At 36.1% G+C, this 25,289-nt stretch overlaps 1 protein-coding gene across 2 annotated transcripts; it reads left to right on the top strand.

Annotated features, from left to right (window-relative positions):
• The first annotated feature begins 506 nt into the window (after positions 1-506).
• MEIOB (meiosis specific with OB-fold) lies at positions 507-25,118 on the top strand. Of its 2 annotated transcripts, XM_031447538.2 has the most exons (13): positions 507-651; positions 2,251-2,308; positions 5,849-5,980; positions 7,698-7,770; positions 9,918-10,113; positions 12,270-12,370; positions 13,477-13,529; positions 13,616-13,711; positions 16,764-16,865; positions 19,589-19,742; positions 21,502-21,685; positions 22,362-22,448; positions 24,710-25,118. In XM_031447538.2, exons 1-13 carry the CDS (start codon positions 583-585, stop codon positions 24,818-24,820), a joined length of 1,416 nt encoding a protein of 471 aa, XP_031303398.1. In that variant the 5' UTR covers positions 507-582; the 3' UTR covers positions 24,821-25,118. The 2 variants fall into 2 exon arrangements, with proteins under 2 accessions (XP_031303398.1, XP_064334392.1); XM_064478322.1 differs by lacking the exons at positions 22,362-22,448; positions 24,710-25,118 and having other exon boundaries at positions 21,627-21,688.
• Positions 25,119-25,289: the final 171 nt, after the last annotated feature.

Genomic DNA, 25,289 nt, shown 5'->3' with positions numbered 1-25,289 from the left:
TAACTAAATGCATGATTTGAAGCATTACAATAGAGTTTTGCTTTGCTTTTTAAAGTAGGCTTTGTAGATGGGGAGGGTATAGCTCAAGTGGTAGAGCACATGCTTAGCATGCATGAGGTCCTCAGTTCAATCCCCAGTACCTCCTCTAAAAATAAATAAGCCTAATTAGCCCCCAAAACAAACAACCAAAACAAAAGTTAAAATAGGCTTTACAGTAATAAATATTTAAATCTGCAGATGTGCCATTGAATCATCTCTCATCTGAAACTCTAAATTTGCCGAGTGCTCAAACATTGGCAAGTTGTTTTTTTTTAAAGTGAAACTTAAAAATTGAAACCTAACTATATCATTCACTAAACTATATCATTAACTAAAAAAGGACGTTTTGAAACAGGTTTTTTTACTGGTTGAATTTGTATTAACTTATATTTCACTGTTGTAATAAAAAGTTTTCCTAAAGAATAAATAAAATATCCAGTACTTTCCTAGATAAATTCTTTTTTCAATCTTGGAATTTTTCAGTTTAGTTCAGTTATTTAATTAATCCATCTAAATTTTATTTTCTAAAAAGCAGATTAAAGAATGGCAAACTCCATTGTATCAAAGAACTTCACTGCACTTTCAGGTCTTCATCCAAATATGGCTAATCTGGTACGTTTCAATGGTGTAGTGGTTCAGTTCTCTAACGGAACTTTAGGTGGTAATATCACATTATGTCAAAATTATTGATTCATTCAACGTGTGCTTGTATAATTGACAAGTAAACAGATCTCATTGCATTAGTGTGATTGTTAGATGTTAAATGCTCCTAAGCTTCTTTGTATTTATGCCAACTAAATAAAAATTAGTCTTTCTTATAGAGCAGGAGACTGTAGATATGACTAGTGTTTGTTAAAACTGATCAAAAGTTTATTTGTATTATTTTAATTAAATATTTAACAACAACTCAAATTTAGCATTGTAAAATTAAAACATTTTTGTTTAGTAGTATCTATTTTCTAATCAAATTGTCCAAGTTATAGACTGAAATACTTGCCATTATGCTGCTTTTAGGACGTGAAGTTACACAACAGGTATATTTCTGAAATGATTATGTGAAAATTCATTTTGGGGAGACGGGTTGCAGGGAATTCAGTCATTTCAAATATGCCAAGACTGTTATTTATTTAAAAGAAATCTAGGTGGAATCATAAGGTGAAGAACTTAATGTGTAAAGCAATTATCTACTCCCTTACCTTTCCAGCAGTCTGCTGTTTACATTTGGAATCTGCAAATCAGGTTTCTTAAAATGAGATAAATTTATATATAACTTTAATAATTTGCAATTTAAAGTTTATTAGTGTTAAAAATAATTGCTGTTATAGTTTTTCTTGAAAGATAAACTATTCACTAATTGCTTCTTCAGTTAGAAAATTTTACTCAGTATTTCCCTTAGTTGTTTTCCCAACAAAATTCAATGAGATTTGTATGCATTTGGAATTTAAAGAAATAGCAGTGTGTCTAAATGTAGTAAGACTAGCTAACAGCTCAGTTAGGATGTGGTGGTCTTAAAAGCTTGAATGTATTTTAAACGTAACAGATTATTGCAAGGTTAAATCAGTTGCTAGAATTGGTGATATAAGTTCATCCTTTCAAAAAAAGGCAGTTATTTTTATTTCTTAAAGCACTTTTAAAATATTTAATTTTTGTTAGTCACTAAAGAGAATTAAAAAATTTTAAGGACATGTTAATAACTTTAAGGCTTAAGATCTAGGACTTTACAGCTTAGATTTATTAGCAGCAATATGCAAGTTTTGTTACAATCTAATTTGTATTAGTGTCCAGCATGTTTGGATTAAGAAGCTAAGTAATTGAATGTGGATTGTTAGAAAACCCTATATAAAAGAAAGCTTTGAAGACCATGGCAAATTAAATTGCATTATACATGTGCTTTGAATGAATTCAGTGAGGACTGATAGCTTAGGGCAGTTACTGTGCTCCACCTAGTGATTGAAAATAAAGTAGAAACATACTAATATTAAATGATTTTATTTGTAATAGCAGTTAACTGTCTTACTACTTTGTACTATTCCTTGTGGAACTGAACATTTATGAAGTTCTTTTAGATGTTTGTCTGGAGTAAATACATTTAAATGGTTCCTAGTCAAAAATGTTTGTTAGAGCTAGTAAAATATAGCAAGTCCATGAAATTAAATTTACCATCTACATCTGTGTTTAATATTCGTCTTCTATAACCTTTTTGTTTTTCAGAAAATAATTGGCATAGTTATTGGGAAAACAGATGTCAAAGGCTTTCCAGACAGAAAAAGCTGAGTTCTATTTAACTCTTTGCTTCATTTTTCATCAACTGTGGCTTATGACTCCAACAAAGTATATTTAAGTGATTAAATTTCTCATGCCTGTTTTACTCCTTAAGAGCAATGGCCATGTTCTCTATTGCATGGTAAAGTACTTGATTTAAGGCCACATGTTTGAGGGCATTAAAATCATTTTAATGATTTTATTTTGTATTTCTCAAACATGATTTTAAAGGCTGTGTATACATTACCAAAATAGCTAGTTAAATTGGCCAACTCATTAATGTCTATCAACGTGTATTTACTGAGCACCTCCCCTGTGTAAAACCCAGTGTAAAGGTAACAGAGAAGTTGTGTTCTTCTCATCATTCTCGAATATCACAGTGTCTGAGAGGATGGACTTGGGGCTAGACTGACTGGGCTCAGTTAGTCGCTGAGTCATCAGAGATCTGTCCTATGCACAGCTGTGAAATCCGGGTACATAAAGCTGGGATGAGAATTAAATGAGCTCATACATGTTAGGGTGTGTAACCCCCAGTAAGACCTCCATGTTCACTATCATTATCAGCCTGAGATATAAGTACACAGGTAAATCTCATAGAAGACAGAAAGTGATAAGGAGGAAGGGATTTCCAAGGTCATGAGGAAGGTCTTGAAAGTGTTGAGGGAGAGAAGTATGGCAACAGCATCTGTGTAGTTACTCAAACAACCAGACAATTCAGTGGAAAAAAACCATCTTTCATATGTGGAAAATACAGTTAAGTTTGGCTTAGTCGTTCTGATTGAGTTACTTGAATTGTACAAGAGTTTTAGGACTGTGGAAACATAATCCAAGACTAAAATAGGATTTTTAAAATCAACTGACCTTCAAACTTTTGTAGTTTACATGCAGAGATATGATATAGAATGCCAAAAGTAGCAATTCACTACTATTAGCTTTTAAACTGTCAGTGATTTTTACTGAAGTGTACAGTATAAATGCTTCTATACAGATTGAGGGAATCAGAACTCTAATCAGCCAGCCAATAGTTTTGACAGAAGACATTAATTTTGTTTGAATCACCTGAGTAATTGTGGCTGTGTTAATTGATTCACGATAGAGTAATAGGTACCTTTATTTTTATTTTATCTTATATAATATTCTGTTGTTATTTTTGAGGTAAATAACAAAGATATCATCTCCCACCCAACTCGTTTGTGTCTTCACTTTACTTCATTATAATTAATTTTAGATCAGAATTGCCATTTGAATAGTTTTAGAAATTCTATTTATCTGTTTTCTCAGCTGTAAAAGGAATAACTTAAAATATATGAGTTAGAAAAAGATCAAGACTTAAATATATGCTAAAATTACAACAATGAAATATAATTTTCACCTGTCAGACTATGACGGCAGGGAACCTTTTATAATTATGGTACAGTATTCATTTTTTGGAGAAGATACGCTTACTGACTTTAAGAAATATTACACATATAACATATTAATATATTTTCATAAAAATCCAAGCCATACAGAGGTCATAGAGTTGAAAAGTGAAATTCTTTATTTATTCCCCAACTTTTCCAATCCCAGTCCCCAACCCAAAGGTAAGTGCTAACAACAGTTCAATAGATATCTATAATGTGCATTTGTACATTAGGTTGTATTATTTTTTAACTTTTTAAATTGAAGTATAATTGATATACAATATGTTACAGGCGTACAGTATAGCGATTCACAGTTTTTAAAGGTTATACTCCATTATAGTTATTGTAAAATATTTGCTATATTCCCTGTGTTGTATAGTATATCTTTGTAGCTTATTTTGTACCTAATAGTCTGTACCTCCCACTCCCTCCACCTCTACCCTGCCTTTCCCTCCTTCCCTTTCCTCACCGGTAACCTCTAGTTTGTTCTCCATATCTGTGAGTCTGCATTTTTGTTATATTCACTAGTTTACTGTACTTTTTAGATTCTACATGTAAGTGATATCATACAGTATTTGTCTTTCTCTGTCTGACTTATTTCACTTAGCATAATGCCTTCTAAGTCCATCCATGTCACTGTAGATGACAAAATTCCATTCTTTTATGGCTGGGTAGTATTCCATTTTGTATATATACTGTATCTTCTTTATCCATTCATCTGTTGATGGACACTTCCTTGTCTTGGCAATTGTAAATAATGCTGCTATGAACGTTGGGGTGCATGTATCTTTTTGAATTAGTGTTTTTGTTTTTGTTTGGTTATATACTCAGAAGTGGGATTGCTGGATCATACAGTAGTTCTATTTTTAGTTTTTTGAGAACCCTCCATACTGTTTTCCACAGTGGCTGGAGTAATTTACATTCCCACCAGCAGTGTACAAGGGTTTCCTTTTCTCCACATCCTCACCAACATTGGTTATTTGTGTTCTTTTTTATGATCGCTATTCTGACAGATGTGAGGTGATAATCTCATTGTGGTTTTGATTTGCATTTCCCTGATAAGTGATTTTGAGCATCTTTTCATGTTGCATTTTCTCCTTGGAAAAATGTCTATTCAGTTCTGCTGCTCATTTTTTAATCAGGTTGTTTGTTTTTTTGATGTTGAGTTGTATGAGCTGTTTATATATGTTGGATATTAACCCCTTATTGGTCATATTTTTCAAATATTTTCTCCCATTCAGTAGGTTGTCTTTTTGTTTTGTCTATGGTTTTCTTTGTTGTGCAAAAGCGTTTAAGTTTAATTAGGTTCAGTTTGTTTATCTTTGCTTTTATTTCCTTCATTTTAGGGAATGGATCCTATAAAATATGGCCATAATTTATGTCAAAGAATATTCTACCTATGCTTTCCTCTAGGAGTTTTATGTTATCCAGTGTTACATTTAGGTCTTTAATCCATTTTGAGTTTATTTTTGTATATAGTGTTAGAGAATGTTCTGACTTCATTCTTTTACATGTAGCTGTCCAGTTTTCCCACCACCACTTATTGAAGAGACTCTTTTCTCCATTGTGTATTCTTGCTTTCTTTGTCATAGATTAATTGACCATAAGTGCATGGGTTTGTTTCTAGGCTTTCTATTCTGTTCCACTGATCTATGTGTCTCTTTTGTGCCTGTGCCATACTATTTTGTAATGCCTTTTTAATTAGCAAAAACAGAAAGAAATTTTATTTGGGGAAAAGAAGTACTTGCTGACCCCTAGTGGTATCTTTTAGTAGCATACATTTATTTGTTTGGAAATAATTAAGATCTGAATTATGACTTAGGTTAAGACAACAGTCAGTGAGAAATGGAGAATCTATGCTAATATATGGATGGTTCAAGCCTACATGTCATTTCCCTCCAAATATATAGATAACTGGGGAAAGGGAACAGAGGAGTCAATAATGAGGTCAGTTAAAAAAAAATAATGAGGTCAGTTATCTACTTTGACAGCTTTGAAATTCATAAAAGTATAACTTACAGAATTTATATCTGAAATAATATTTTATACCATGTGTTTGAGTGTTTTTATCATCATAATCATATTTGTTCAAAATTTAAGTAAAACTGTTCATTTGAAAAATAAAAGCATTGGTTTTCCCTTAGATATTGGATCAGAAAGGTACACTTTCAGTTTCACCATTCGTGATTCAGTGACTCATTTTGTAAATGCAACATCCTGGGGCAACAGAGACTACATCAGATCACTTTCTGACAGCTTTAGGGTTGGTGAGTGCGGTAAGTAAACTGTTCTCTTAGAGTATTAATCCCATGATTTGTTTGTGGTAACTACACTGAAGGAGTCAAAATGAAATAAGATACAATTCTTATTCTCAAGAACCTTATCAGAAAAAAAATCAAGTGTTAAGAGCATAACACAAGGCATTCAGCATTTAGTTGAAACATACATACATGATAGTCACATATTTTTTCTAGGTAGCTCTATGATCTTTGGTTTATTTCTGTTTCACTTTGCATCAATCCCTATTGTGGCTCTAATCATTTATCTTTCTGTAAACATATAATAGGGTTGCTAAATAGATTTTGATAAAAGATGATACTTAAATTTTTAGTGGGGTTTTAAGAAACTTTACTTTTAGTCTAAAATACCAAATCTTTTGTATCCTCTACCCACCCCCATATCCCTCAGATGGTACAGTGTAGTATAATAAAAAGAGCAAGACTTTGAAAACAGATGGATCTGGATTCAAATCCAAGTATCAGTATTTATTTACATTGTGGCTTTGAGAAAATTTCTTAATATTGTTGGGCCTTAACTATTAATTAATACTCTGTAGATTCTCATGAATGTTAAATGAGGTATTGTGCCTGATATAGAGTGTAAAATTTAGTCACTCAATAGTTAACAGCTCTAGCTTCATACAAGAAACAAGAAAGCATGTATACCAGTTCTATTTGTGTAGAAAAAAAGATGAGAAAGAGTAATACAGACAATTAAACTACTCCTCTCTAATCCTGCAGTATCAAGCAGTCTCTTATGCATACTAGTTACTTAGCATCCAGTCATACATTGCCTTGTGTTATTAACTTTCAGGATTATATGTAATATCTCTCTAACTGAATAAAAAGGTAATTGAACATATGGACTGTGAAGGCAGACAACTTTGCAAACATCTCAGGACCCAGTACAAGTGGAAACATTCCTTGGATGAATGTCAGGACATTACTTACATAGAGCTAAAAGTACATTTCGGTATTAAAATATGTTCTGTGTTGATGTTTGTTGTGAGGATGAGTGAATAAAGGGATTATAAAAGTGTGAAATTGACAATGCTCATAAATCTAAATAGGATTTTGGTGTGTGAAATGACAGATTTTTGAGTCAGAACAATTCTAATTCTAGCTCTACTACTTTCTAGATATAACACATGAAGAAAGTTATTTAACCTCTGTGAACTTCAGTTTCTTCATATGGAAAAAGGGATAATAATGGGATAGTTGTGTGAGGAATTAGCAAAACAGAACACAAAAAAGTCTAACATAGACCGTAAAGAAATGGAAACCCTAAAATGTTAAGTCATAAAGCTGATGAGTTGAGGGGTTAAATCAGGACCCAGATTTCGCATAGCTCTTTAAATACTGCTGTTTTTTTTGAGGGCAAATGTGAATTGAGTGAAGATCAATTAAAGTGTTTGTTTTGTAGAAGAGTATATTATAGCCAAATCAAATGTTCAGTGTAACTAATCAGTAATCTTAATGTGGGTCATATGTTGGGATTTAAACACAAAGCATAAGAACTGTCATCTGAGATCCAGCTAATGGTCATACCCCAGATTCTGTTGCTCACAATGCCACCAGAAAGTGATTGTGAAGGGTATACAATACCAACTCAAAATTAGAACTACCACTGTAATGTTCATTGTTATGTACACTTGTTTTTTAAATTTATCCTGTTACTTTTTGTGATAGCATCATATTTTTCCTTCTGTTTTAGTGATCATTGAAAATCCCCTGATCCAAAGAAAGGAATTAGAAAGAGATGAAAAGTTCAGCCCTGCAACTCCTAGGTAAATCTAGCACAGAGGTCAACTATCTTTGTGCCAGAATGATCACTACTCATAGGTTTTTAAAGTATCAGGTTAGCAGAGAGCTTACAAAGTTATATACTTCAGTTTGAAAATTAGGAGTTTAATTCTTCCTCACAATATTTATCTTTGATTATGAAATAATTTACTTTGATATAGGATCACATAAAAAAATGACTTTGTGTTTAATACTTTGATTCTCATTCTTAGATTTACAAAAATTTGATTCTAGTCAAGTTAAAGCTGAACAATGAGAAGAAAAGATAAATCTTGGAAGTCATATATCTGTTTTTTTTCATACTGTCATAACTCTATTCACATATCGTACTATCTTAGTTCAGGTTCCCTGGAAGCAGAGTCCAGAGGAGGATTTTTGTGCAGATGATTTGCTGAGGGAGAGTTCTCAAGAGCAGCCTGTAAGGATAGGGCTTGGGGGGAAGCTGAGTAAAGAAGCAGTTAAACTGGAGCCCTGTCTCAGTGTGACCCAAGAGGGAGCTCTGGAGCATGAGAGGCACCTCAGAGTGACACCCCCTAAAGGAAGAGGCTTGGGATTTTTGTACCCTGTATTTACAAGTCATTGGCTCAAGTCCACCCCCCAGTCCTGTGGGGGAGGGTGGGCTTAAAGGCATTTCTGACTGAGGGCAGGTCTCGAGAGAAAGGTGAAGCTGGTAAAGGGCTCTGGGTGGGCACAGCAGTCTCTGATACATGCATACCTGCACCCATTTTTCTGACCTCATCCGATAGGTCTCATGTCTCTGCAGCCACATGGAACTTCCTCCACTTTATGAATACCCTGGGCTCATTCTGCACTAACAGCATTGCCTGTTCACGTCTCTCCGCATAGAACAGTCTTCTCCCTTCTGCTTTGATTATGTGCTCTTCTTGTCATTGAAATGTCAGCTTAAATGTCACCTCCTTAGCTCTTCCCACCTACTCTGTCTGTAGTAGCCCTTCCAGTCCCTATTACCAGGACTTCCCCTGTACACAGTGTTATGTGTACCATCGTAACCATGGTCACAGTCTGGGATTATTTGATTAATTGTTCTTGTCTGTCTCCCTCATACATGTAAACTCTGTGATATCATAGGTCTGGTCTGTCTGCTTCGCCACTGTATCCCCTGTGCTTAGACTCGGGTCTGATGCATAATAGGCTCTCAGTATTTATAGAATGAATGCATGAGTGAAGGAAGGGGAGAGCATTCCTGGCAGACAGAACAAACGTGAAAACCTCCTGGCCTTTAATAATAGTTTGAACCATATGAAACTGTTGATGTTTGACTACTTTTTCTCTAAAATGGCAGTTTCATAGCCTAGTAGTCTGATGTGGCTGGAATATAGGCAGGAGAACAACAGGAGGAGAAGCAGAGACACCTCACAGACAGCTTTGTTTGTTTTACTAACTTCATTCTTTGGTGATGGCTAGCCCAGAAGATCTTTGAGCTGGGAAATAATGTATTCATATTTGTGGTGTAGGAAGATCCCTTTGGCCACCTGAGGAGGATGGACTGTAGGGTAGCGAAGTTTAGGAGACAAAGCAATAGTTTGGGTGAGAAGTGATGAGGTAAATACCTGAAGCAGTAGCAGGGGGAGGTGTGCGGAGGGCTGGATTAGAGGCTGCAAAGAGGCTCCTTGGAGGACACTTGGGAGTTGATTGGCTGGAAGGGGAAGAGCCCCTCAGGTTCAGTGTATAAACAGTGTGCATCTACTCCATACAGGGCACTGCAGAAGGAAGTAAAGCACTGTCCTTCATTTAAAGCATATAGGCAGGCCACTCAGTGTCATACAGATGGAAGTGATTTCCACCCCCTCCCCCAGCAACATTTTAGAGTGCTTTTACACCCCATTTTACAGAGAAGGAAACCGAAACTCAGACTGTTGGGCAAGAGCAGTGTGCTTAGAAGTCAGGCACAAATGGGTCCTCAATACATTTTCTTGATGAAAATACATTTTAGAAAAAAAATTTATAACTTTTTCAATGTTTCTAAAATTGAAAAGTATAAATTTTCTTAATGTAGTTTGAATTACAACAAAAATTTAACTGCAAACCTTGAAGTATTTTTCTATTATAACTGTGAACCTTGAAGAAAATCATTTGATATTAACTTTTTGTGTATGTTTCTGCAATTTAGCCATTGTAAACTGTTGCTCAGTGAGAATCACTCAACGGTAAAAGTTTGTTCCAGTTATGAAGTGGATGCCAAGTTAATTTCTTTGATACACTTACCTGTTAAAGAGTCTTGTGATTATTATTCATTGGGTGACATTGTTGCAAACGGACACAGTCTTGATGGAAGAATTATTAATGTCCTTGCAGCTGTGAGGTCGGTAAGTTAAAACCCCAGCAAAGCCAATTTCAATTTGGTGGAGGAGTTTCATCATTTAATTTGTGTTTGGAAAATAATAATCAGCTGGGATAAAATTTTCTCTGTTTGATCCATCCCCAGCTGAATTTAGAAAATGATAACACTTCTCAGTAAAGGAAAGTAGCATTTTGTCTGTGAATGAGTAGCAAAATAAAATCATATTTGAGTGTTAAATGCAGCACACAGTCATAAATGATCCACTAACTACATGAGAATTTTTCATACTTCAGTTAAGCAAAGGCGCAAATAGAAAGGGTAAATTCATTGACTTGAAGATCTCCATGAGGTTCTTTGAAGGGGTGCAAGTTGGGTAAACCAAGGAATCAATTCGGTGTGTGTTCTCAGAGCTGTCCTGCGATGGGGGAGAGAGTGAGAAGAGAGTGAGATCACCCCCATGCAGTAGGGGCCCAGGGAGGTAACGCAGGGCATTGGCATCAGCATCCTGTGCCACAGGCAGGGCAGGATGACACTCTGTGGGGTGCCAGGGAGTGTTTCCCCGTCCTCTGCATCCACATCTCCCTCTTACCCAATTATTGCAGCAAATTTTGAACTCCTTTGGACAAATGAGAGTCACTTGGCAGGAAGTTAAGTTTCACAAAATAAAGTAGATGAGGAAAATTAAAGGGGCAAGATCAACTCTGCAATATATGGGAATAATGATAATCAGAAGACCAAAAAAAAAAAGGAAATGGACATAGGTACTTGCAGGTAACATTGTGATTGCTAATTGTGTTTCCATGTTAAATGACCGAGAGGGTGTCGATTGTCCTAGATGACAGACTGACAGAGGCCATGTCTGCTTTGTTCACCACCCTGCCCAACCTAGCACAGTGCCTGCCACACTGTGAGCACCAAGTATAACTCAGGATGGAGGAATAAATACCCTCTATGACAATCTTGAAAAAGGGGAAAAATTCCTTTCTGGGCAACTTAGTTTCAGTCTTCCTTAAATATAGGATATGATCTCTCAATTCCCCTGAAATTCTATATAATGCCACTATATTGCAATGTAGTAAGAATTTTCTAAAACCCAGTATGGATATAAAAACTGCAACAGTTTTTTCCATGCCCCCCCACCCCGGCCCCTTGAGTCTGGTACCTTCTTTCATAGAATTATATGACTTCTTTTTTTCTTGCATGCCTTTCTTCTCCCATTTTGCTTCCATCCCTCTTATATTTCCTTTTCTTTGCCTTTTTATTTAACCTGTTCTTTCTTCCTTCTCACCTCTACTTAGGTCTCTTCACTTTAAAACTGTCTTTCATACAATTTTCTTACCTCCTGTGATATGGTAGGCCTGTCCTTCCTGGCTGTCCTTCCCTCTGACTTTTTTTCCCCCTAGATCCTGCTCTTCTGTAAGCAGCTGTAAGTCTTTCTTTAGCTCTTTCCCATGGAGCTCAGCCCTGCGAATAGATGCAGTGGTGACAATGGAATGGGGGCAGCTAGCAGACTGTCCGTGCTTGGCCATTGCTCTGTGGCTGTCAGAGGTGCCTGCTGTTCCATGTGAGAACTCCCTGAGGGCATGGAAGGGCCCGTGAATTCACTTTCACCTCCATGATCCTCTCAGGCTGCAATGTGGACTGAATCAAATGATGTATCAAAGCATATTCCTACATATCCCTCATTTGATCCTCACCAGCTTATCCCTATGAAGGCAGCAAAGGAAGTATTGATATCTATACCTGGGGTGGCAAGATAAGGACACTGAGGTCTGGAGAGATGAGTCATCCAGTCACATGAACTCCATGCCAAGCCCTATGCTAAGTCATGGGGATACATAGATATTGAAAATATACTTTTACCCTCAGTGAGTCCACAAAGATGCCACCTAGGGGCTTGTCATGGAGCATTTGTTCTAACATGTTGGAAAGATCCCACAGTCTTACTTAAAGCACATGTATCTGTATCTCTCGTCAATCAAAGTGTGTAATTTACAACTTAAATACACCTAGTTTAAAGATAAAAGATGCCTTTAAGTCATCAAATATATATATTAGTGATTTTTGCTATTTCTAATTTGTTGTTTAAAAGGTAAATATTTGAGTATTTTTATCAACAAATATTTAAGTACCTCTGTAACTACAGGTGAAGAAGAATAACAATTTCCTTCAATTTTTAAGGTTGGAGAGCCAAAATACTTTACAACTTCAGACCGAAGAAAAGGCCAGAGGTGTGAAGTTAAACTCTATGATGAGACAGAATCTTCTTTTGCAATGATATGGTAACTTCGCACATCTGTTCCAAACTGTGAAATCCATGCTGTTATCACCAAGTCAGAACATTTTAATTTTATCATAAAGATGTTGGATTTCCTATCAGGAGAGGAATAATGATAAGAGAGAAATTATATTTAAAAAATAGGGGGTGGGGGGTATAGTTCACTGGTAAAGCGCATGACTGGCATGCATGAGGTTCTGCATACGATCCCCAGTACCTCCGTTAAAGGGGAAAAAGTACTTAAGGATGTGGGAGTAGCTTAGTGGTAGAGCGTGTGCTTAGCATGCACGAGGTCCTGGGTTTAATCCCCAGTGCCTCCATTAAGGGAAAAAATATAAATAAATAAATATACCTGGCTCTTGTATGTTGAGTCATTACAGTCTGATTACCTTAAAATGAGATCTTTTGGGATTGCACAGATGGACACTACTGTTTATTATTATTTATTATTGTACTCTGTTTTATAACAAATGGTGATTTATGAGGTCCCATTGATAAAGAATAAGCCAGACTTTCCGTGATTGCTTGGGTGGTAACCTGGAGCCAGGCCATGGAAAGATGGTAGAAAAGCAAGCGTTGCACATGCTGGGTTCTGTGAAGTTCCCGGAGTGTCACATGTCGGGTGGAGCTACTTCCTGAAGCATCACAGGATATAACATGGCAGTGTTTAGACTCCAGAAGCCTGAGTAGCAAAGCACTTAATTTGAAACAAGCCTTCAATCCATCAAGTCCCCTCAGCAGTTTATCCATTGTGGCAACCCTCCCTTAATGGTATGAAAGAATGACTTAAAATATTTTAGACTTGTAGTCACTTAGTTCTAACTAGCCTGGAGTGATCTGAGAGGTAGAAAAAGAAGGAACTGAAGTAGCAAAAGCTGTTAGAGACAAATGGTGTGAAGGAATGATTTATCACGTAGGTGTTAAATTCTCTGTGAAATAGACAGTGTAGCCCTGCAAAATGCAGAAGCCAAGATCCTTAACTCTGCCTTTGACCACCTGGGGGATTATTAACCCCAGCCATTAAGACATTCTTTTTCTGGTAAATAAAGTGGTCACTGCCAGTTTTTTCTAATGTATTTGATTTTTAATCACTTGTTTTAACACATACAGTTGGGATAATGAATCTATTCTTCTTGCACAGAGCTGGATGCCACGAAAAACAGGTATCGTATTTCTATGATTGTGTTCAGTATTTGTCATTTTTAATCCCCCTATGTAATAATTTTAAAATGGCTTTTTTCCTAAACAGTAATATTTGCCTCAGATGTAAGAATAAGTTTTGACAAATTTCGGAACTGCATGACAGCAACTGTAATCTCAAAAACCATTATTACAACTAATCCAGGTAAAAAGCCATCTGAAATTTTTTATCCCTTTGGAAATGACTATATCACATATTCTAATATCTCTGCAGTGTGCTTACGAATGGAAATGAAGCTTGGATTTCATTTGAGTTAAAAGTGAAAAACTGCTTTATATGACTTTTAAAAACTTACAATGAGCTATATCTTTGATATCTTTACTAAAGAAATGTGAAAAAGCAGACTTATTTTTAAAGCATCATCCCTTGTGATGATTATTGAGAAATCAATGCTGTTGATTGGATAATCTAAATTATTGACTTTTTAAAAAATAACTTGTTTCACTTCATTGAAATAACTTAGTGCTAGAACATAGAGAACATACATGTAGTATCATTAGTTCATAACTGTGAGTGGTTGTTAAGGGTTTGCAGCTTATTCCAGCATGAAATAGGAGAGCAGGATTGGGGAGATGCAGGGGCTGGTGCACTTAAGTATCCTCAGAGTGCTTTGTAGTGCAGGTAGAAAGATCGGCCCAGCACTGTAGAAGACTACAGAACTCCCAGAAATGGAACGATCCTTCATAATCTCAAGAAGATATAAATATAGTTGTGTATCATTTTCAATATAAGCACATTCTTTGATCAATAACAAAGCATCAATAGTGACTGAGAAGTACAGGGAATATTAACTCGTTGACCAAATCAGAATTTTTAAAAATAAAATTACTATGAGATATGACATAAAATAACAAGACTCTGTTTTTATATGAGTATATGGATCTTGCACTTCTGCTGCAGGAACACTGTCTCCTTGAAAGCAGTGTCATGGGAGGTAAAGCAACACTCACTTACTTGTCCTTCATTAAACTCTCATCTCCTGTCACATGCTATGTGCTGGGCACTGTTCTGGGGCCCAGTGACAAAACACAAGTATTTTCCCCTCATTGAGCTCACATTCTAGCCAGGGAGAGACAGATAATAATGATAACACAGCCATGAATTATGAAATGCTTGAGAAGTAAAAGAGGAGCAAGGTCAGGAGGGTCCAGAAGGCTACAGTGTGTGTAAGGCAGCCTGCTGTTTACATAGGTGGTCAGGTGGGCCTCCCTGGGAGGGCGACATTTGAGCAAAGATACAGTGAGGCAGTGAAAGGGTTAACCACAGGAAAAGAGCACACCAGGCAGAGGGAACAGCCAGTGCAAAGGCTGTGAGGCCAGTGTGGCTGGAGCTAATAAAGCAGGGCAGGAGGAGTCGAGGTCAGAGAAGAAATGGTAGTAATGGCGAAAGCCTTACAGTCTGAGAAAAAGATGCTGGATTTTACTCTGTAGGAAAGGAGGAGCAGGGCAGTGATGTTATCTAAGTTCTAAAAAGATTGCTCTGGCTACTTTGTTGTAGGTTGATGGGAACACAACCATAGTCTGTTCTCAACACAGGACAATAGTGCCACTTTTCAATTTCTTTTTTTCTTTCTTTTGAGGAGGGTACTATGGTTTCTTATTTTTAATATTTTGTTAATACTAATAGACTGTTATTAGTGTATTTAATAACATCAGTGATGGAAAATCTCCATCCTCTAAGGGTAAATTTGGCTTGGGAAAATTTCTAAAAAAGTTGGATTTGTTGGATTTGTCTGGTGGAAAAGATGATCAAGCTTGACAGTAGTAATTATATTGAAATGTCAAAACTAAGTTAATGAGACAGATTTGAAGGATGTTGTGCATTTGGCTCTGAAACCAGATTCAAAGGAGAAGTGTCAAAGTGTTTTGAGCAACGCCAACATCATTAGAATAAATGCCTAAATGCCTCAAGGAGACAAATATAAAAGAGGATATGTATAACGGTGTATGAATTTCAATACGCTTATTGAAACAGCGTATGTCTGATTTCCTGGGCTTCACCTGCCAGTAGAAATGAAGAACCTCTAAATGGTTTGAGCTTCCATCCTAGCCAGGATGTCTAGGTTCCTGCCCTGAGAGAGTTCATCCGATGGGGAAGGCAGAATTTCCGCCCCCACCCCCACCCCCACCCCCGCAGTCAGTCTGGGATGGCCCTGTTGTCCTAAGGGATCTTGACAGCAGTGCCTACACCCCACCATTCCTATCAGCTTCTGTCCCAGGATGCTCATTGGTTTGATTTCTGTGGCCTCACTCCAGCATCTACTTCCAGCTTATATGCAGTAATTCTGTCAGTGTTTCAAAAGTATTCATTCATTCACTTGTTAATTTACAAATATTTAGTGATTGCCTTTTATTTGCCAAGTACTGAGGTAACTTAAACACCTTCTGAACAAGGAAGTACATGAGTGGATGGATGGTCAGATGGATGGAAGGATGGTCACTATATCAGATACTGGAAGTACAGACATGAAAAGGCAAGGCCCCTGCCCAGGATTCCAGTCTAGTTCTGAGAAAGAAACAACAGTGATAAGACTTGTGGTACAAAGCGACATGGAGGAAGAAGGCCTAACTCTATCCAGGGGAGCCAGGGGGCATAAGCATTGGCAGGACAGTTCATAGAATATTGGAGATGGTGATGGAGGGCTGAAAGACCACAAGCAGGTGCTGGAGGTTGGGGCTTGGGGTCGAAGGATGACAGAGTCATGTGAGAGCCCCTTTTCAAAATGAGGTTCTTGTCTTCTGGCACACCATCTGACTAGTCCTGAGAATACTCATATCCTAAATTGAGAAGCAAGTTTTTCAAATAACCTTAAATTTTTTCCTGACTAGAAAAGAAATACATATAAAATTCAGAAAATACACAAAAACATAAAAAGGAAAACAAAGATCACCTATAAATTCACCATCTTATAAGAGATAATCATTTCTTAGATATGTATTCTTCCAGATGATTTTACCTATGTATTTTTTTAAATGAAAGAGAATTTGTAAGCTGGTCTTTAAACTCACAATATCTGGTGTACATCTCTCTGTGTTAATAGAGCACCACATCACATTGTTAATGGCTTTGTAATATTCTATTTGACTGTATTCTTATATGGCTTTGCTTTTTACCATTAAAAATAATTTTGGATCATTCATAGCCATTTAAAAAGTAATTGGTATGCTTTTTACTTATTATGCTTTTTCATTTTAAGATACACCAGAAGCTAACATCCTACTGAATTTTATAAGAGAAAATAAAGAAACAATTCCTCTGGATGATGAAATTGACAGTTATTTGAAAGAATCCATCAATTGTAAGTGACCTTTAAGAATTATTTGACTTTTTAAAAGGCCAGAATTTGAGCCTGTAAAGTTGCATAGTAAAAGATACTATATTCTTATTATGTAACTGCTATACTTCCACTTTTTAAAAGGTAGTTAAGGAGAGGGTGTATATATAGCTCAATGGTAGAGCACATGCTTAGCAAGCATGAGTTCCTGGGTTCAGCCCCCAGTACCTTCATTTAAATTTTTTTAAAAGGTAGTTTAAAACTTTTAGAGGCTTATATAACCTTTTGCCAATCTGATGAGAGCTGATGACCCTCTCCCCAGAAGAGTAGCTGTACCCACACATAGAATTTTGCATAAAATGTCAGGCGTTCACAGAAACCTAAACCCATGCAGCCCAGGTTGAGGCTCACCTTTAACAGGGATGCTGTTTGTTGCCGTCTGTGGCTTATGCTTAGACACCTGGGAGAATGAGGAAGCCCAGAGGGAAGACTTAGATCACTCCCTGAAGGCATGTCCTATAATCATGCTAGGAGATGAAATACTTCCTCATAACTGAGGATACCTAATTCATCTCAAGAGAGTAACAATTGAATTAAGCATGAAATAAGTTATTCTGCAAGTCACATGTAAAAGAAGAACTTTGTCACGCTTTCCTGGGGATACTTAACACGTTTCTTTTCAATAGCTATCACTAATAGAAAAAAAAATACTACTGGATCAAAATTATAGGTACCATCTTTCTGCCTACAAGGAAGGACAAGCTTGAAGTTATATTGTTTTTTAGAGTTAAAATAAAGCTATTATTGCTACTTTGGAAGCTTTTTAAAATGTCAGGTCGTTTGCAGATACTGCCATTTCAGAAGACCTTCAGGAAGTAAAAAAGTGTTCACTGGGCCTTGAGTTGGATTTGCTACAGCGTATGTCAGTCCCTGCCCATTACTCAGCCTTGAAAATAGGGAAAAGAACAACAGTGCCCACTCTAGACTCCTCTGGGCTACTCAGCGCTAAAATATTTGTGTGGAAAAATTTTCCTGATCAATGGCTCATGTCAAAGTAACCACAAAAGTGGTGCTTAAGTTCCCCTTTCTTTTATTTCAATGTGGAAATTTTTATGATGAAATTCACTCAGAGGCAAAAATAAGTTTCTATATCTCTTAAAATGCTTGTTATTCCCATGAAAAACTTATAGATTGAAAGTAAGTATTTCAGGGTAAAACTATCAATATTTTCTTTAAAGCTTTTATTATTTTTATGTAAAATAATACTCAATATAAGAAAAGTAAATGCACCAAACAGCCCAGAAATAAAACAGTGCTATTTTGTGAACATCTTCTAATTCATCTTCCAGTGCATATGTGCTAACAGCAGGATAAAGACATACAAATAAGATAGATAAGTAGATACATATAGTTATAATTTTTATTGAAAAAATTGAATTTCTTGTGCTAGACAGCAACGAAAGAATAGTGAAGTGCTGAAGGAACTGGGCAACTTCTGTTAAAAGCTTTCTTACCCAAGTAATATTTAGACTTTTAAGATTCCTCTAAGATTAAGAAAAGTTAAAATGACTAATAGGGTTACTTGTTTTTAGTTTTGTAAATTTCCTTAACTAAACTTTTTAATCGAAGTATAACCGATACACAGAACAGTGAACAAAGTATAAGACAGCGCCCTGCATTGTCATGTAGGAAACACACCTGTTTAGCATCATTCCCCCCAGGAAGTAATTGCCAGGGCCCAGAAGACCCCTTGTGACCTCCTAAACAGGATTCTCACTTCTCACATGATAGAAACCACAGATGAATTTAGCCTATTTTTGACTTTTTAATATGAAATCGTATCATGTGCTTTCACTCTTGTGTCTGACTTCTTTTGTTCAATATTTCATTTGTGTCATCCACACTGCTGCGTGTAGTATTGCTTTTTGTTGATGTATACAATTCCATTATATGACTATATCACAATTTCTGTCTCTGTCTTATTGTTTCCTATTACAAAATTTCTACTTTCTCTTTGAATGTGACTTTAGGTGAACCTCTGTTTTTCTGTTGAATATACATATTCCTAGGAGGAATACTGCTTCATCATGCATGTGCACTTTTAGATTCTGCCAGATGGCTTTCCAAAATGTTTGCACCAATTTACAGTTCTACCAGTTCTACCAGTAATGTTCAGGAGTCCCACTGCTCCACATTCTCACCAGTGTTTGTACTGTTAGTCTTTTAAATGGTGAATGTTTAGAGATATCCTTCTGTTGGTTAATTTGCATTTACTTGATGATGAGTGAGGCCAATATGTTTATTGTCCATTTTTATATCCATTATGTTAAGTCTTTTTAAAGTCTCTTCCCCATTTAAAATTTAATCGACTGTCTTTTTCTTATTGATTTTTAAGAATCCTTTAGATATTCTGGATATGAGTCCATTGTCTCCTTGTAGATTCCTAGCATCTCCTGCTCTATAGCCTGCCTTTTCACTCTTTTAATGGGCTCTTCTGATGACCAGAAATTATTTGTTTTAATAAAGATTACCTTCTCATTCTTTTCCTTTTTTTTTTTTGGCTTATTTTTGCTTTCATGTCCATTTATATAATCAGTTTTAATCTATCATATATAATATTTTTTCTGTTACATAACTTAATCTACTACATATTCTCATTTAAGCTTTTGTAGCTTTTCTATTTGGATGTAATCCTTTGGAGTTCTTAGAATACACATAGAACTGTAATAACTTTTTTTCTTTTTTAGTAAATTCAATAGTTGATGTCTATACAGTTGAACAATTAAAGGTAAAAGCTTTGAAGAATGAAGGAAAAGCTGATCCTTTCTATGGAATTCTTTATGCTTACATTTCTACACTGAACATTGATGATGAAACTACAAAAGTAGTTCGAAATAGATGGTAAGCAGTCAAATTACTTTTAGAAAGTTCATTCTTATAAGAAATAAAACAATTATTGTTAATAAACTTTAAACTCTATAGAATTTAAAGCTATTCTTTGACATAATAGTGGTTATGTATTTGAGAGAAATGTGTAAATAAATAACCCATACTGAAGTTTCCTTGGCATAGTGTTTATATTCAAAGATTATAATTGCCTCTTGAAGTAAAATTTAATTTACTGTGTTTCAGAAATCCTAAAACAGAAAGGTATAACACTGTCAGAAACTTTTAAGTGGGATGACAAACTATTGTTTTATAATACATTAAAAAGTTATTTTGATTACCATATCCTATAGCAATACAAGTGATAGCATTTTAATAAATCATTTCAACTGCATGATGAATATGACTTTCAACCTCTCCTAGGTCAAAGTTAGTATCTACTTCCATAGAAAAGTAAACACCAATAGATTTAATAATCTTAGCCAAAAGATGCTTGGCAAGGAAAGTCTAAAATGTTTTTTGTGAGTCTCCCTATGGATTTGTAATTAAAAATTTTTGACATAGTTCTAGATTCACGTGGCACTGTAAGAAATAATATAAAGAGGTCCCCTGTACACTCTGTCATCAAGTTTCTCCCAATGGAAACATTTCGCAAAACTATAGTATCACATCACTGACAGTAATGACATTAATTCAATCCACTGACCTTATTCAAATTTCCCCTGATTAACGTGCATCATTTGTGTGTGTGTGTGTGTGTGTGTGTGTGTGTGTTACATTCCATGTAGTTTTATCACATGTGTGGATTTGTGTGTCTACCACCACAGTTAAAATATTGACCTATGGATTTTTGAAACATTTTATGATTCAGTATTAAGGTTAAAAAAAACTAACATGGAGGCAATTGTGTAAGGCAGGTGCTTATTTTTTGAAAACTATTTTTTTCATTAAAATGTATTGTCTCCCTTATTTTTCCCTACATCTTTAATACTGAGATCTGAGGAAAAGCATCTAAAATTTACTTAGAAAGTGATTTGTGGCTTACAAGAAACCAGTATCTTCAGATCATTCCCTCTGCTTGAGAAATTTGAATTAGTCTTCCTATTCAAATTGGCTAAAGTAATGCCTTCTTCAAAAATATAGAATATCATGTAATTACCCCTGAAAGAGAGGAAATGTGTTACCAGCAGTACTAACTCCCCAACCCTAGGGTTATTCTGTAGATAGATATACAGAAGACCTAGTACAGGACCAAGTATGTATTCATGGAATCCAGGCTTCCTAGGCACAAGACAGGATTCCTGCCCTCAACCTCTGAGCCAGGAGATAAAACAGACATACCTGCAACAACATGAAATAGGATGTGACAGGATATAAGTCCCTGCGGAAGTCTAAGTTGTGCAGCTGTTCAGAGAAGGGAAGGGATAGGGCTAGGGAACAGGAGAGGAAGGCCTTAGCAGGAAAGTGAGCCTGGGCAGGAACCCCAGTATGGGGAAAGGTAGGAGGAAGGATAGTGGGAGGACTGGCTTATCCCAGTTTTCCATGCAGGAATACTGAAAATTAGGTTGACTGGGTAGAAAGCATGTTGTATCATTTTGCATCATACCTTGGTATTTCATAGGTCTATTGTGTACCCTGTTCAGCACTGAGCACTCTGTAATTATACTCCGTAAATATTCCATGTGCTGACTAGAGTAAAAGTCTAAGTGGTGATTCTTCTGGTCAGATTTGTCACTTAGAGCCTTCCCATTTTATCGTCTTTGTTTCTTTTCAGTTCAGGTTGTGGTTACATCGTAAATGAAGCATCCAGCACTTGTACAACTTGCAACAAAGATTCTTCGGGATTTAAATCTGTTTTTCTCAGCTTCGATATGCTAATTGATCTTACTGATCACACAGGTACCCTCCATTCCTGCGGTCTCACAGGAAGTGTTGCTGAGGAGACTTTGGGCTGCACGGTAAATAGAAAAAAGGAAAATATGTTTAGAAATACTTCCAAATTAAATTCTCTTCTCCCAAAATATAGGCTCTTTTGGTGAGCATTTGATAGAAGTTAATTAATTAATAAAGAAGTCTGGGAAAACTCAATCTTGATTTTTTGAACAAATAAATTATGTGTTGTATATTAAAATTGTAGCTAACATTAACTGTTAGGAATAATGAGAGAGGCCCTTGAACACAGTGGAGAATAAACATGACATTTTATATAGTCAGATAACAATGGGCAAAACAACACATGGAGACACTGAGCAGGGTCCTTCATGGGGAGAGTTTGGCAGTATTTCATGTACCCATGTGTATCAAGCCAGCAACTCTAGCACAGCAGCAGAGATTAGCTTGTACACTTGATGTTAGGTTTGATGCTTTTATTGTTAAAACCTGCTCCTGAAGTTTAGCAACCTCAGTGCTTTCCGCTTTGTTAAGAGGGGCGCTTTCTGTGCCAAGCCACTGGACTGGCTTCAGAGATTCAGTTTAGAGCTTTGCTAGCCTCATCTCCTTCATCAAGAGAACTGAGCTATAATTACTATGGATAAAATTTCATTTCTAGTAAGCAAACTTAAGTTTCACATTATTGTCAAGATGGGTTATCTGTATATTCTTTGGAAATATTTGTTTGATTTTTTTTTTAACCAGGTAAATGAGTTTCTTGCAATGACAGATGAACAGAAGACAACATTGAAGTGGCAATTTCTTTTGGAAAGAAGCAAAATTTATTTGAAAGTTAGTGCATTTTACACTTCTATGTTATTCTGTATGTTCAAACAACAAGAAAATCCCAGAGTAGGATCTATAAATTAGGGAATTTGTTATTTCTAATAATGCCCAGTTCCCAGATATGCAGAAGGATTCAGCTACCATAGAAACAGTAGAAGTAATCAGGTTTTTTCCTACAGTATAAAAGAGTTACAAATGACCCAAAAGAAAAAGACCAGCAAAGAAAACATCCATTAATGTTAACTCCAACTGGGCTCTAGAGGCAAAGCTGGGTCCCCCTGCCCCTATGTGCTGCGCTTCTCACTTCAGTGAGCAGTATGCAGTAGCATAGTTAAATGCTTAGATGCTGCGGTGAGACAGACTTGGGTTTGAATCTCAGCTCCACCACTCCTCAGCCTTTGTGACCCTGGAGGTTAATAAACTTCTCTAAGTCTCTAAAATTCTGTGATCCTTCAACTAGGATCAGAGCAGACTCCTGCAGCAATAGCAACAATTCAGTGTTTGAGGGTCACAGAATCTTAGTGTTAAAGGTGTAAAATGGGCAGTGAGACAAACTCCCCTTGTTTTGTAAATGAGGAAAATGGGGCCAAGAAATGTTGGTACCTGCCCCAGGTCACAGGTGAGATAGGGCTACAGCAGACATTGTTTCAGATGTTTTCTCCTTTCATTTTCAAGTTCTTAAGTGAGTTTATTTGTCGATATTTATAGTACTAGAACTTAGCAATTAAGTTTGTAAAAATTTAATTTTAAAAATTTGAGAAAAATTTAAAACATTCATGAGCACACATTCTTTTAGCAGTCAGAATGATGTACCATCTCATGTAGGCTCTAGAAAACATCATAGTATTATTATAAAAATAGCTTTGATCTCATGGAGACCCTGAAAGAGTCTTTGAGAATGCTGTGTCTGCTCTATCTCAGCCTCATAAGCAGGTTTTCTCATTTTCCAGTGGCTTCCTTCCCTTGCTTGCCTTCCAGAGCATTCCTCCCCTATGCTCCTCAAGCATATCTGAATACGTTGCAGACATGGAGTCACCAATGGCCTCACCGATATTTCTAGGACCTCAGTTTGAGGCCTCTTCATTATGAAGTCAAAGAGGGAAGTTATGATAATATACTGCATCTCTTCCACCATTAGCATCAATCCACTGAAATACTGTACTGTCTATTCGCAAATCAGAATATCCTCAGATCCTTGTCCAACTTAATGTTTTCCCTCCAAACAGGAGGTGCAATTGCTATGACTTTGATCAATTTAAATTCATGGCAACTTACTTATAGTTTCCCAAACTTGATTCAAACATAACAACAAATTGCTCTCAAGTGAAAGGATAGTGTTCCTTTCCAAAGAATATGTTACAAAGATATTTGTCAGATTTAACAAAGATTTAAAACAGATGGAAATGATTATATCACAAAATGTAATAAAGATCATGAGACTCAAATACAAATTTAATTACTATAAATCAGTTAAAACAGGACATGTAATTTAAAAAATAAGAACTTAAATTGCCCTGCCAATATGATAAAAAGAAAGGATTTCCATAAGGATTGGACATTTTATATGTTTATCATATTTCAGTTAAAAATCATGGCTACTTAAAATGGTTCATTTGGTGGGATTTCAAAGTGAGGTATTCATTTTAATGTTTTAAAACAGTGATATTATTACAGATCCTTGTAAGGTCTGATATTAGTGTTAAAGAATAATTTTCAAAAAGATAAAACTGTGACTCATACAAAAATAAAATGAACACGTCAAAGATTTAATTCAATTCTTGAATAATGAAGGAAATTAAAATGGCTAGCTGATGGGTCCTTCCACGCTATACTAAACAAAATGTCCGTGAGAGTGCTTTGTAAATTGTAAAAAGACAGACATTATTAATAAACTGCATTGTGGTATCCCGATACTCTAACAGATCACGTTTCTGCAGCAGGTTCACATCTGTCACCGCTGGTGGTGCAAACACGTGTTAAGCCCTTTTTTATTCATGTTGGATTTGAAATCCCAACTTTCCTACCAGAAAGAAAGGTTATGAAAAAATGACATGGATTTTTACAAAATCAGTCAGAAGCTAGATCTGTAATTTCTCTCCAACTCTGCCTGAGCCTGGAATGCTTTCCACCATCTTACAACTTTAATTGAAGTTTATGTTCACATCTGTAAACAAAACTCATTGCTGTTTTCTATTTGTAGTCATTGGTTTTCAACTTTATATACAAGGTGGTTTAAAAAGGAACTCTCTCTCTTTTTCTCCCTACAGTTTTTTTTATCACATAGAGCAAGGGGTGGACTGAGAATTAGTGTGCTCTCCTGTAAGCTTGCAGATCCTATTGAAGCAAGTAGGAACTTGTCTGGACAACGAAATGTTTAAAAAATACCATTTTAAACTCTGGAAAAGAATACGAGTTTTCACCGCCTTTAAAGTGGACAATGAAAGAAAAGTGGAAAATGAATTTGAAAATTATGGATAAAATTGCTTTTTGTTCAAATGTGATGAGAATGTGTCTATAATTGTTATTCTGTTTCCCGCTGGAGTTGGCTTGGGGTAAATCCTAAAGTCTCTCTCTTACTCAAGCTTGTTTCTTATAAGGCTTGTTTCTACTGGCTTTGCCTCCTTTCTTCCCAAGTTGGAAAATGTTTGCTTGAATTAATAAACAAGCTTAATCTTTCCCACAGATATGATTTCTTGTATTAAGCCCCTTTCCTCTTTGTCTTGTTTGCCTGGAGAAAGAGCAGAACCTCTAAAAATGACTTGGCCATGGCTCAGACTACTTTGCTGGAGCCGACAGCAGAGGCATCAGGCTCTCCCTGCACTGGGTGGGGACAGAAGTCCATGAGTG

Source organism: Camelus dromedarius, chromosome 24 (genome assembly GCF_036321535.1).
Source record: "Camelus dromedarius isolate mCamDro1 chromosome 24, mCamDro1.pat, whole genome shotgun sequence".
Taxonomy (NCBI): Eukaryota; Metazoa; Chordata; class Mammalia; order Artiodactyla; family Camelidae; genus Camelus; species Camelus dromedarius.
Note: the sequence above shows the minus strand (reverse complement) of the source record. Positions and strands in the feature narration are given on the sequence as shown.

What these genes read in the sequence shown, in the direction of transcription:
- MEIOB (XM_031447538.2), top strand. Translation starts at nt 583, where the DNA reads ATGGCAAACTCCATTGTATCAAAGAACTTCACTGCACTTTCAGGTCTT. An exon ending in CATTATTACAACTAATCCAG is followed by an intron (nt 13,712 to 16,763) that starts GTAAAAAGCCAT and finishes TTTCATTTTAAG; the next exon opens with ATACACCAGAAGCTAACATC. An exon ending in AAAGTAGTTCGAAATAGATG is followed by an intron (nt 19,743 to 21,501) that starts GTAAGCAGTCAA and finishes GTTTCTTTTCAG; the next exon opens with TTCAGGTTGTGGTTACATCG.